Genomic DNA, 13,016 nt, shown 5'->3' with positions numbered 1-13,016 from the left:
TACCCACATATTAAATAGCACACAGCCTACTCATGTATATCTACATAAAGCTTGTCCATTTTTCCCACAGCAACATGAATGCTATTTAAGAATCAGGTTTGAGAGTCCTAAAAACTTTCACAGCCTTCCATTACTGCTGCTTCATACAAAATGGAAGGGGCTTCTTTAGCCACCTAGTAATGAGGTTAACAGCCAAGGCTCCCTGTGAGGTGATGCATTCAAAGCAGTTGCCAGATTAGACAGAAAGTCCCATGGGACCACAGACCTTTACTATGTAGCTGAAACCCACCCATCTATCTGAGATAAGAATTTGCATTTTAGTGAGTTCTTATCAAGAGTCTGCCACCTAAGCAAGGCCCTTCACCAGTGACACACACACTTTGAATATCAGGGAACTCCTCTCATTGTCAGCTTCCTCAGCATCCAAAATAATCCCTGAATGCAACCTTTTATGTTTTCCCCTCTTTCCTGACAAGTATTTCCCTCATGTATCCCATGACAAGTTGTTCCAAGTAACCCAAACCATGCTAGGATGCCAGAAGCATGAGCAGGCAAAATTTTCAAGACAGAAGTGTTATGACTAATGTGGTTTACTGTAGATAAAAGAAGGTGTAAGAGGGTATGGATGATGTTGTTAGGCTTTTTTTTGTAAATCTAAGCCCATTTTGTCATGAACAAAGGTAGTAAACATCTGGCAGACATCCAGTAAAATGAGTCTCATGGGTTTAAAGCGGATTCTTGGTAAATTGCTCAGATCCCAAAGATAAGCATCACTCCTTGGTGGCAAGCTCAGCAGTCAGTAACACTGGTGCAAACAACTTCTCTGCAGAAGAGGTGTTCTCAGGGAAGGGGCAAGCAGTGTGCCTCTCAGGCATCAGCATTTGCTCATTCTAACACCCTGGGCCAAGACATGTCAGCAGAAAGGATGTGGGTTTGGTGTCACTGGCACCAGGCTCTGGTTCATAACTAAACCAGCAGCCTGATTTGTGCAAGCCAGACTCCTGGCCCGATCACGTCAAGTTCCACACAAAAAACATACAGTCAAACAGTTCCTAACATATGCTTGAGGCAGGAGCCCTGGAAATGTTGATCCTATCCCTTAGCTAGTAGTAATTTAACAACTGACAAATCCACAGGTAATATATAAACAGCACTCTGCCTATCAGACTGTTTGCTCATTCTTTTTTTTTAATTGAAAGTGCATTACTGAGCCAAATAAATTAAGACTAGTCTACAAAGATTTTTGAGGACTAAACAACTGCACTTGTTTAAAAAAAAATGTGTCCTCATTTTAGATAAGTGAAGTGGTTTGGGAACCAACAAATGAACCTGTTGGCACAAGAAATGACCACAGCAAAACCAGAAGTACAAAATGAAAGGTTAAAAATGGTCACAAAATTTACTCTATGAGTCATGAGACATCAGATTAACTGCAACAAGGTATTATTTGTATGGCTGATATTTTCCACAAAAACAATTTCAGCAATGGGAATAGCTGAGAATACTGAGAATGACCCAGTATCCCCACGTGAACCTAAATGTTCCTGTAACTCAGTTCCACAGTCCCATCATCTCACACCAGCTTTTAAATAATCAGGATTTAGAAATCTATGGCCCTCTCTGCAACTCAAAGATACATGACATAAAATTGTCACTGTTTCCGAAACTGTAGGAAGGGGCATTGCCAGCTGGTTTTTGTGCTGATAGCACTGTGCTGATAGCACTGTGTGAAGTTCTTGTGCTGATAGCACTGGGTGAAAGGGCAGACAGGCCTAAGATGAGCCTCACAATGCCAGAACAGTAAATTCTGCCTTTCTGTCCCTAAGCTTGAAGTGCCCTATCAGAGCAACATTCAGCTTTGGGCACTCAGTGTCTCCTGGCCTGACATATGGCATTCAGCTGTGTAAGCAAGGAGGAAGACTCATTAAGAAGGGTGAAGGAAGTGTTTTCTCATCACAGAGCCATTTTCTCTTATTCTGCTCTTGAGAGCTGCAGTTCAAAGGGAGCCAATGTCTCTTCACATGAATGGCACTTACAGAAGGGTGAAGGTGATATGCAGAAGTCAGGTGTTTTAACCAGACAGCCACCCTGAGGTTCTGTCCCAATACAGATCCACTGCAGTTCTCTATGTCTGCTACAGCTTGACTTAATCACACCTGCAGAGGTAGTGTGAAAGCTTCAATCATGCCTGACTGGGTAATTAAGCAGGATTCTCCATCTGCAGCAACGTTCAAATCCAACATCTTGGTGAGATCTCAGGCATGTTGTTGGTGCAATCCCCAGTCCAAGCCTCAATTTGTGACACAGAAGGGAAAAGCAGTCAGTGTTCAGTCTAGATGAGATGGCTTTGCAAGAATTACATTGCTCCACAAGAAGTCTTTGTAACCAATTGAGAAACGATATGGATGCTTATTTCAAGTCTTTTCTTGTCACTAACTGTACTCACTCCTGGTAACCAGGACAGGCTGCCATTTGCACAGGAATTTCAAGCATCATCAAAACCAAAAGATACATCACCACTTACATCTTAAACCACACTACAACTGTGCAAGGCCTTTACCATTGCAGGCTGGAAATCTATTGGGGAGACAAAAACAGAAAAGGGATTCTACAGCTGGAAAGAAGACAGGAATTCATACAGTCCCTTTATATTTTCTTGTAAGTGCTTGAAGCAAACAATAAGCAGGCAACAGAAATAATTTCTTGAAAGCTTAATCTGTCCCAGACTCATCTGGGTGCCCAAAGGCAGACATTGCACATGGGAGATCTTGCTTTTTTAAGCCTCAGGAACCCGCTGCGTTGGGTGCCTCTGGGAGTGTCAGGATGTGCACATAGGAAAGCTGGCCTGCAAACACATCACCCTCTACCCCTCAGGAGGGCTCAGTGTTGCACTTCCAGGGCACTCCCTAGGAGTCTGAATACCCGACTGCTCCCGTAAATGCTTTATGCTGACACCTAATCCCAGTCGCTGGTATGAGCAATGAGTTGCTCCCAAATGCAGGTACAAACTCAGACAAACCTTTCTCTCCTCTGACAATAATACTCTGTACACTGTACAAAACCTGTAAGTAATCCACTGCCTCACTTGGTACTGCTACAGCCTTGGGAGTGCCTTGCACCTGGTGTTTTGCACACTAGAGTTCAGGACACAAATAGATTAGAGAATCCAGATAACAGCACAGGAATTATCAGAAGTAAAATTAAATAGTTTTTGAGAAAGAAAATTGAACAATTTGACAATTTATCATAATCTGAAGCAAAATGTGAAAACATACTTGAAATATTTAAGGGAGTGATGCAAAGGAAAAAAGAGCACTGAAAAGATTAGACATTATGTTAGGCATTAAGAAAACATCTCTAATACTAATGACATCTAAACACCAGGATAAACCATCAGAAATTAAGATCTTTCCGTATCAGAACATCATGGGATGGTTTGTCAAGATTCTCTCCAAGGCTACTTTTCATGATTCTATGATACAATGCAAAATTGAAGAATTACATTTCTCCCTCCTGCAAACCAGTACTCCTGCCTATGGCAGAAATACTGTGTGGCCTAGGGAGTGGAAAATTATCAAAGCTTTTAAACTTTTTTGCTTCCTATATTTAGGGACAAACAAGTTTCCCATATTGGATATCAGTCTGCTTCCTGCAAATATCAGCTGAAACTGCAGTAAAATCAAACATGCATCCAGCTATGTACTGAGCAACCCTCCTACTCTGCTCTCTGTAATGTTGGTTCACTTTTCAATCTTCATGCTCTTTCCTACCAGAGCCCAGGGTCTTTGTCCCTCCCTTCCCTCAGCTCCCACAGTGCTATCGCAGGAGAGTTTTGCTGCAGAGGCATCAGCGTGGCTCTGGGAAAGCCCAGGGCAGCCAAGCACTCCCTCCTCCCTCAGAGATCACGGCACATGTTCAGACAACCGGCATGCCTGAAATGAGAGGGAGGGACAAACAGCAAAAGGGCTGATTGATCACAGCGCAGCAACCAAGAGGAGGGAGAGATGCAGAGCCAGAAAGAGGTCAGACACATCATTCCAAAGGATGTAACAAGACCAAAGCAGGTCTGAGATAAAGGGTAAAAAGGGTCAGATACACACCAAGCTGGAACAAGTTAAGGGAAGCAAAGGGAAATTAATTTCTCACCTGTAGGCAGTAAACTGGTGAAACTACCCACGCAATTTATTGGTATTTTCTCAACATGGAAATTCTGTGAGAGTGCAAAAAGAATAAATAACTTCTTTCACATAAAAACCTGCTGTACTCCTGTGTAACTGATTTGTAAAGCCTCACTGCAAAGGCATAGGCTCAGCACACTATTTTCAAAGTGACACACTAAGCTCATACAGCTCAGAGCAGGAGAGAACCTCGGTATTCTGGATCCTCCAGCCCTGATCTTAGACCCGTGGCTGTAAACTGGGCTCTCTAGACCACAGGCTCAGATGAATAAATACTTTCAGAGCTTTCGCTTTGCTTTGTTTTGCTTTTCAGTGTCTCACTTTTGCTTCATCTTTCTACATCCAGACTGTTTTCTTCACTTTCTTTCTTTCTTTGTATCTGGGGCAAAAGAACCTTTTGCCCCAGATACAAAGAAGAAAGAACCCTGCATTTCAGCCTTTAGCCACTGATTTTGCACTACACTTGGTCTAAATAGAGAACTCTACTAGTGGAACTGCCAACCCCAAATTCAAGAGTCGAAACAAAAGCCCCTAAAAACTCAGAAGCATTTTCGTTCTGCTAATGTTTTATCTTCAATTCATGCTTTACAACCAGAAGAGCTACAAACATGTAATTTAAAATGAAATCCGTGATCTTCCTCAGTTTACATACATCAGGAGCCAGACTTAAAAAAAAAAAAAGGCAAAGCTCCGTGACTTAAAACTAAACACATCTTGATCATTTGCAGTTCTAACAATTGGCTGTAGGTGACCAACTGACCAAAAATAACAGATCAGCAAAGGTAATTTAGATCACTTCCAAACAATTTCCTTTCCCATCTCCTTCCTTTCCCCCGAATATTCTTTTAGCTGTCTCATATTAAAGGAGCAACATTACCCAAACCATATGGTTCACCTTCGAGAATCAGCATATATCTGTATCTACTGAGGGTGAACAGGCAGAGAACAGGGTAGGACAGGAAACCACAGCTCACAGCTGAGACAAATGGTCTGTTTGCTACTCTGTTAGAGCACCAGAGCCTCATCTTGGATGCAAACAAGATTGTGAAATAGAAAGGGAAGGGGGGGGGGGGGAAACACCAAACAAAGCCTGTGATGCTTATCATGTTTCAAGATGGGTGGAGTGCAAAACCCAGAGACAGATCAATTACACCTACAAAGCAAGCAAGACAGAAGAGCAAAACATAAATATTTTGAGTCTGTAGGATGTGGGCTAATTTATCTGATGGCACACGTCCTAATATAACATTTATACAATTGATAGGATGGAAGAGGACTTCTAGTTTTCATACAAAAATAAAGGAATGCATGATACTAAAACCTAAAAATAGTATTGGTACAATTACTTATCCAATTTGATACCTATCTGATAACAATTCACCTTCCCTACTGTTTTCACGCCAACACAGAACAAACAGCAATTGCTCAAGCTAAAAGTACATCCTGTCATTCTGACATTAAAATTTACAAGTTGGTGGTTTGTCTCTGGAAAGATGAAAGAGACATATATATACAATGCAGAGAACAATTTGGCTTTATATATTTTCAATTATCTAAGCTGTGGGAGCTGCATGTGCATGTTTGAGCTGAATGTTCAGTGAAATAAATGAACGTGGGGGAAAAAAAGTGATGTAACAAAATACCTACCACTGCAACCCAGTGTACTGGATAACTACTGCCCCAACACTTCCACATGTAATTCATTATTATATCTACAAAATGGTAAAAAAAAACTTTTTAAAAATCTGACCACTAACTGCTGTGTATTCACTATTTCATCTATTTTTGGAATGATGGTCAACGAGTATGTCTGAAATTGCTCAGGCCTTCTGTGTCTCCTTACTTGAGAGCTGGTCTTTAATTACTGAAATATTAGTGTCAGATTTGACTGGGTTTCTGTGGAATGACCATGCAACAGTCAAACACACCACAACCTTTCTTTCCCCAACAAACTGTGCATTACTTCTCTGTACCAACTGACACTCCAAGCAAGAACAGCTCCCTCGAGCTGGCTGGGCCTGAGGGCTGCACCCTGCAGACACTGCACCTCCAGCAGTGCCCTGGCAGCCCCACATTCCTGCACAGGACCGCATGCCACCAGACAGATCCTGGCATTTATCCAGCAGGTCACTCAAACTAAATTATCACCTGATGTGATTCCATCACGCAAAAAAGAAGTATTTACAAAACATAAATATAAACATTCTGTATACGTTACAGAGTTAAAAGAGGCCAAAGGATTAACTGAATCTTAAAACCTGGAGACTGAAAATCCTTATGGTTTATGATCACACCAGAGACTTACAACAGAATTATCTGTCTTCATGCCTTTGAAGTTTATCTTACTCCTGAAACTTTTACTAAAGTTCCAGTAGGTTCTGACAATTTTCCACTTTGCTTCTTCGGTGATCAGTAGTTCTTTAATGATGTTAGCAGCAGTACATTTCCATCTGCTCCATGCAGTTCTCCCTGCTGCTTAAAAAGTTTGGCTGTGTAATGAGCCTTTACTAGTACAGCCAGTAACACAGCTGCATAACTGCAGTATTGTCTATTAATACTCCTGAGTTACACAGCATTTGTTCAAGAATAATTCCACAACTAGCAATAATACCATCCCTGACTGACAAAATGGCAATTAAAACAGGACACAATATTGTGTGTGTATATTTGTATCTAAATCAGTAACTTCAGGTCATCAGCTGTGAGCTGGTAGAAGAGAGTTTTCCCTTCTTCCTTATTTGAGGAAATGTCTAGGACAGCTGGGACTATTGAAATAATGGTATACATATAGTATAATATCTGTATTATATTACAATTTAATATAAAATCCAGACTCTGTTTTTAAAAAAACAGCTATATCCCTTGGAATTGATCATCTCATCTTGCAAGATGTGGAACAAACCATGGGGCAAAGCTACTGGCTTCCATTCTCTCTGTGGTTATGATACATTACACTACAATAGATAATACACACTAACAGATATATTATATATATACAAACACATATAATACAAGTACCAACAGGAGTACCAGAAACTAAACAGGAGGTAAACTGACTAGGAAATGTCCAAATTAAATAGAATAAAATTACTACAAATCACATACAAAGTGAAAAATGATGGGACATCCAAGTTAAATTTGCAGATATAAATCCATTTGTCAAAATTACTTCAGGTATAAAACATAACAGATTCTAGAGACTATTTAAATAAATAAACATCTTTAGCATTTTCATTAAATGAGTACACTACTCAAAATATTCTTAACAGTGACTAACACAACTTTTATTGTAAGAAAATAGAACTCTGTTCTATCACTTTATGTACTTAATTATAACTTTAATTATGCTTTATATTAAACTTTACATACTCACTTTATTAATTTATGAAAGCAAAATATGGACCACAATCTTTTAGGCAAAGCAAATAAGGGCTGAATCCTTATGCTAATAATGAACCTATTTTCCCCTGCATCTTAGTGGGAAAACATTTCTAAACATAAAAAAAGAAAAGAAAAAGGAAACCTTTCCTTAAACATGATCATATATTCATCTCCTAATACAGATTAAAATACTGTAAGTAAACTGAGGTTGTTTTGATTCATTTGTAAATGCATAGTATTAAATACTTACAAGATTCTAAATACTTAAGAGATTCTTGTACATTACCATGGAACACAGGAAGCTGCTGCTTGCAAGCAACTTCAGTGCTGTGAATAAACCCATAGAATTTATCTGTTTGCTTTTTAAAACATTGTTTATTGAGAACACTTAATGAGGACTAGGGCTTCAACAGCAAATATTTAACCAAGAGCACAGATTCCCTCACATAAGCACAGCTGTCCCAGCCTACTTGGGGGAAATTCCTTATGATGATAGAAGATAAGCTTTATTTAACCCAAGCTATTGACATTTCTTAGGCAAAGGAACCCATACCCCACATCCGTCTCATCTCCTTTTTGACAGGAACAAGTTTCCAGATCGGGGTACTGCAGTTCTCCTGCACAAAACAGCAGTCTTTCAGTGCAGCCGAAATTACATCTGGATCATATGGAGTACCAACCATTTCAGTACAATGCACACTATGGACAAAACAAGTAACCTGGCCCAGTCACACTGGAGCGTTAACCTGCTACATTACCCCAGGTAGTGGAACAGTTTATTTTGCACTGGGTGAGTGCTGCCTACACAGAACACGAGCTGGGGAGCAGAGATCTGGGGTCAGGAGGGGTGGCTCCTGAGCAGTGATGCCAGCACGCTCGGGAGAGTCAACAAACAGGAGTTACATGGCCTCCTGTGAGGCCAAGCACAGCTGAGAATACAGAGTCCCAGGGCTACAGCAGTACTTCCATCAGGGTCCTAAAGCAAAACTTCTGGCCTATAATTGCATCTAATCCCAGTGATTATATAGATGATGTTATCCTTGTACGTTGTGTCAGCTGTCCAGTGGGGGAAGTGGGGCAGAATTCTTTTCTGCATGCTGTCTTGTTAGAAGGGTTAAGTTATGGCCATCCACATAATTTATGCAGAAAATATTTCACACTCCAAATTTTATTTTTAAAAATTTCATCTTTGCTCCTTGTACCCTCACATGCTGCAGTGATCCTCATTCTCCTTTCCTTGGGGCTAACAAAATTCAGCTATTAGAAAGCAGTTGTACAGAGATTCAGTCCATAAGATGTAGGTCAATGACTGAAGAAACTGACATTATTTAGGACAGCACATGAATATTTGACATGTGCATGAAGTTAAAAGCCTGTGTATGAATGCTGCTCTAAACTAAGGCCCAGAGATAAGAAAGATCCTATCCCTCAGTGCTTTATTCAAACATAATGACTAAAACACAAATTCCGTAGCGGGGTAAAGCTGCACTTCCAGAAGCAACACCACAAGATAATATATAGCCACTATACTATAGCCACTCTACTCCTGGTGGCGAAGTGCCCCAGAAGGACTCTAAGTGCCAGCAGTGCCAGCCAAGACCTCAGCGAGTGTGCTCCATCAGGATCTTCTCCTGCCATTACCTAGGGCATATTACTCACTACTGCTCTAATGAAAACTGCCAAGTTAACAAATACAAATAAATAAAAGACCTGTTTTGTTTTTTTAATACATGAAAATCCCATTTAGCTAACATTGTGAATACATTTAGCTGTAAGAACCGGAATCAAAAATATATGTAGCTTGAATCTACATTCCAGCCTGCAGCTAACAAAATCTCAAATTCAGTACTTAGGACAGAGGAGTTTTCTGAGGGATTTTGGTTTTGTTCTGTCTGTAGGGTGGGGCTCTTCTACATCTCAGAAGAAAACCTCCTTGCACTGAGACAGAACCACAGTTCTAAATGAAGCTAACTGGCACTTCAGTTGGAAAACTCAAATTAAAGGCTCGGAGTTCAATTACTGGAGAGAGAAGAGGAGGTTTCAAGTAGAGACTAGTTCATAAAGCAACCACATCCTTGTTATTTATCTTTTACACTAGACAGTTTGCCACTTTGGTGAATCTGAAAAACACTGAAGACAAACTGATTTTAAAAAACAAACAAAAAAAAATCCTGCCAGAAGGACAGGTCAAAAGGGGCCCAGGGTCTAAGCACTTTTAGATGAAACGAGAGTCAAGTCTTTATCTAGAAAAACACCAGAAAGAATTTCTGCCCTTTTAGAAACAACCTTTTAGAAATCTCTGCAGAAACTTCCTTTGCTTTGATTCTTGATCTCTGTGTGATCACTAGTTTATTCTTCTTTTTCATATATATATATATATATATATATCTGTTATCTAGTAACTTTTACTACAGGCTCGTCTAGTTATTTGCAGGAGTGTGGTGGTACACAGATGAATTCCACGTTTAGAACCTACATAGGAAAATGGAAATATACAGATGGATTTTTTCTTCTGAACTAGCCCGTGAATAATTTCAGAGGCAGGTATAATTGCTTCCACATGCACAGACACACCCGGCACAATCACAAATTTATGTTTACCATTAAACAAATATATATGTACAATATTTATTTATAAACAACGGACAGTAAGGGTAGATTTTCCAAGTGAGTGCAAAAGCAACTTCTGAACAACAACAACCAAAGGAACGAGGCATCCTGAGAGCAGACCCACCCCTGGGTCCGTTCCTGCCGCCCCGCGGGGCCGGGAGCACTGGGGGCCGGCGCTCCGCGCCGGGGAAAGAGAACCTCGGGCCCGCCGGCCCCGCGCTGCCAGGCGGCCCCAGCCCCAGCCCCGGCCCCGGCCCCGGGCCTCTCCAACAGAAACTCCCTCCCCGCGGCGCGGACCCGAGCACGGGCACTCCCACAACTTGTGCCCCGCCGCCCTCGCAGCCCCCGGCCCGCCAGAGGAGCCGCTCCGGGCCGTCCGCCCGTCCCCGCCGAGCCCCCGAGGGCGCTCCCCAGCCCGCGGTGCCACTCACCGACTGCAGGAAGCGGAGGGTCCCCACGTAGTCGCGCTCGGTGCTGAGGATCTCGTTGAGGACGCAGAGGCGGAGGCGCAGCTGGCGGTCGGTGTCCTTGGGGCAGCCGGCGGGCTCGGCGGCGCCGGGGGCGCCGGGCGGCTGCGGCGGCGGCTCCATGGTGGCGGCGCGGGCCGGGCGCTCCGCTCCCCGCTCCTTCAGGAGCCCCCCATGGCCCCGCGGCCCTGCCTCGCCCGCGGGCGGAGGCGTTACAGGAGCCGGGCGCTGGGCGAAGCCCGGCTGCGGGACATGCCCGGGTAGCGGCGCGGCACCGCTGAATAGAGCGCGAAGGGAAGTCCCGGCGGCAGGGAGGGGGGATGAGGGACGGGGCGGGCGCAGGCAGTGGAGCCCGGCCCCGGGGGCCGGCGGAGGGCAGCGGGGCGGGGCGAGAGCCGTATGGCTTTGTCGTCTCCTCGTCCCGCATACCCTCGTAGTCGCCTGTCCTCGTTTCCACGTCCCGCACACCCTCATAGCCGCGTGTCCTCGTCTTCACGTCTCGCACACACTCAAAGCCGCGTCTTCCTCACACGCATTGCCTCTCACGCAGCCCCTCTCACGCATTGCCTCACACGCAGGCCCTCACACAGCCCCTCACACGCAGCCCCTCTCACGCAGCCCCTCTCCCGCAGCCCCTCTCACGCATTGCCTCTCACGCCGCCCCTCTCACGCATTGCCTCTCACGCCGCCCCTCTCACGCATTGCCTCTCACGCCGCCCCTCTCACGCATTGCCTCTCACGCCGCCCCTCTCACGCATTGCCTCTCACGCCGCCCCTCTCACGCATTGCCTCTCACGCCGCCCCTCTCACGCATTGCCTCTCACGCCGCCCCTCTCACGCATTGCCTCTCACGCCGCCCCTCTCACGCATTGCCTCTCACGCCGCCCCTCTCACGCATTGCCTCTCACGCCGCCCCTCTCACGCATTGCCTCTCACGCCGCCCCTCTCACGCATTGCCTCTCACGCCGCCCCTCTCACGCATTGCCTCTCACGCCGCCCCTCTCACGCATTGCCTCTCACGCCGCCCCTCTCACGCATTGCCTCTCACGCCGCCCCTCTCACGCATTGCCTCTCACGCCGCCCCTCTCACGCATTGCCTCTCACGCCGCCCCTCTCACGCATTGCCTCTCACGCCGCCCCTCTCACGCATTGCCTCTCACGCCGCCCCTCTCACGCATTGCCTCACACGCAGCCCCTCTCACGCGCACTCCCTCCTCCCCTCCCACATGCACTCCCTCACCCCGTGCGCTGCAGACCCCGCACTCCTCGCCCTCTGCCCCACCTGCACTTCACACACAGTGAGTTGAGTTGCTGCGCAGCCCGCACAGCCCGCACGGCCCGCGCGGCCCGCACAGCGCGGTCCCGCAGCGCGGCCGGACGCGGGGCTCGCGGCGCGGCTCACGAACACGGCTCAGCGCGGTGAACACACCGCGGCTGCCCGCACGAGCAGGACTCGCCCCAGCCCGCAGGCCCTGCCCGGCCCGCCGCTACGCGGGGTCACACAGACACCTCCCTTGTCACACAGGAATGCACGCAGCACAATGGACACAAAACAGAAACGAGGAATCACGAACCCGTGCCAACAAAGAACAAATACAAAAAGCAGGTTTCATCGCTGTGAATCCAAAATGCAGAGGTTTTAAGTTGGTTGCAACTGCTCGTGCAAAGTGAGTGTGCAGCATGAGGGCAGAGATGAACCGGGCACACAAAACCGGGCTGAGGGCTGCAATTCAGCACTACTCCCCCCATTCCCAGAAGGCTAACTATGTTCAGAACGGTGCATATTCTCCCAAATATCTTCGTTCCACCATAAGAACACTGCCAGGCTTTTGTCAAACTACAAGTACTCCTTTTTAATTTTTTTTTAAATTAAGGAAAAAGGTTTCAAGAGGAAGATTTAAAAATGTTAATAATGTGAACTCCTAAGAGGCATAATAATAGAGACCCTTATTGGATATACTACCTTAAAAAGTAAACTTAGCAAAACTAAATGTAACAAATAATGTAATAATTGTCATCTTTCCCAGGCTAAACCAAAATATCTCTTTAACTTTTTTTATCTCAACATGGGCTTTTTTATTTTCTGACTGATCATTATTCTGGTTTTTAAGTTTTCTATTCAGGAGTAAGTGTTGGTAGTCTAACATACCCAATTATCATCTCAAGGCTTCATGGATATAGCATTACACAGAATGAAAAAACAGCTCGTGGGTCAAGACACAGTTGCAGCAGGCTGCAGGTCAGCAGTGTAAAGAAAATGCCTCAAATGCTTTGAGCCCTAGGTGTGGAAATTGTCTTTATTAAGCGTCAATATTTTATTTCCCCATGTCTCCTAATGAGGTAGTCTTGGGTCAAGGTGCGGTTATCGTGTCTCTCGTGA

The 13,016-nt window shown here is 44.7% G+C and overlaps 1 protein-coding gene across 2 annotated transcripts in view; it reads right to left on the bottom strand.

Moving 5' to 3' along the window:
• Positions 1-11,240, bottom strand: part of PREX1 (phosphatidylinositol-3,4,5-trisphosphate dependent Rac exchange factor 1) — a 120,253-nt gene extending 109,013 nt beyond the window's left edge. For both annotated transcript variants that reach the window (XM_041478486.1, XM_041478487.1), the window contains exon 1: positions 10,601-11,240. In XM_041478486.1, the coding sequence (XP_041334420.1) occupies positions 10,601-11,110 (510 nt within the window). In that variant the 5' untranslated portion in view covers positions 11,111-11,240. The remainder of the gene's footprint in view (positions 1-10,600) is intronic.
• Between the last annotated feature and the right edge of the window lie 1,776 nt (positions 11,241-13,016).

Source organism: Pyrgilauda ruficollis, unplaced genomic scaffold (genome assembly GCF_017590135.1).
Source record: "Pyrgilauda ruficollis isolate IOZ18807 unplaced genomic scaffold, ASM1759013v1 scaffold45, whole genome shotgun sequence".
Taxonomy (NCBI): Eukaryota; Metazoa; Chordata; class Aves; order Passeriformes; family Passeridae; genus Pyrgilauda; species Pyrgilauda ruficollis.
The sequence above is the reverse complement of the archived record's forward strand: the minus strand, read 5'-3'. Positions and strand labels throughout refer to the sequence as shown.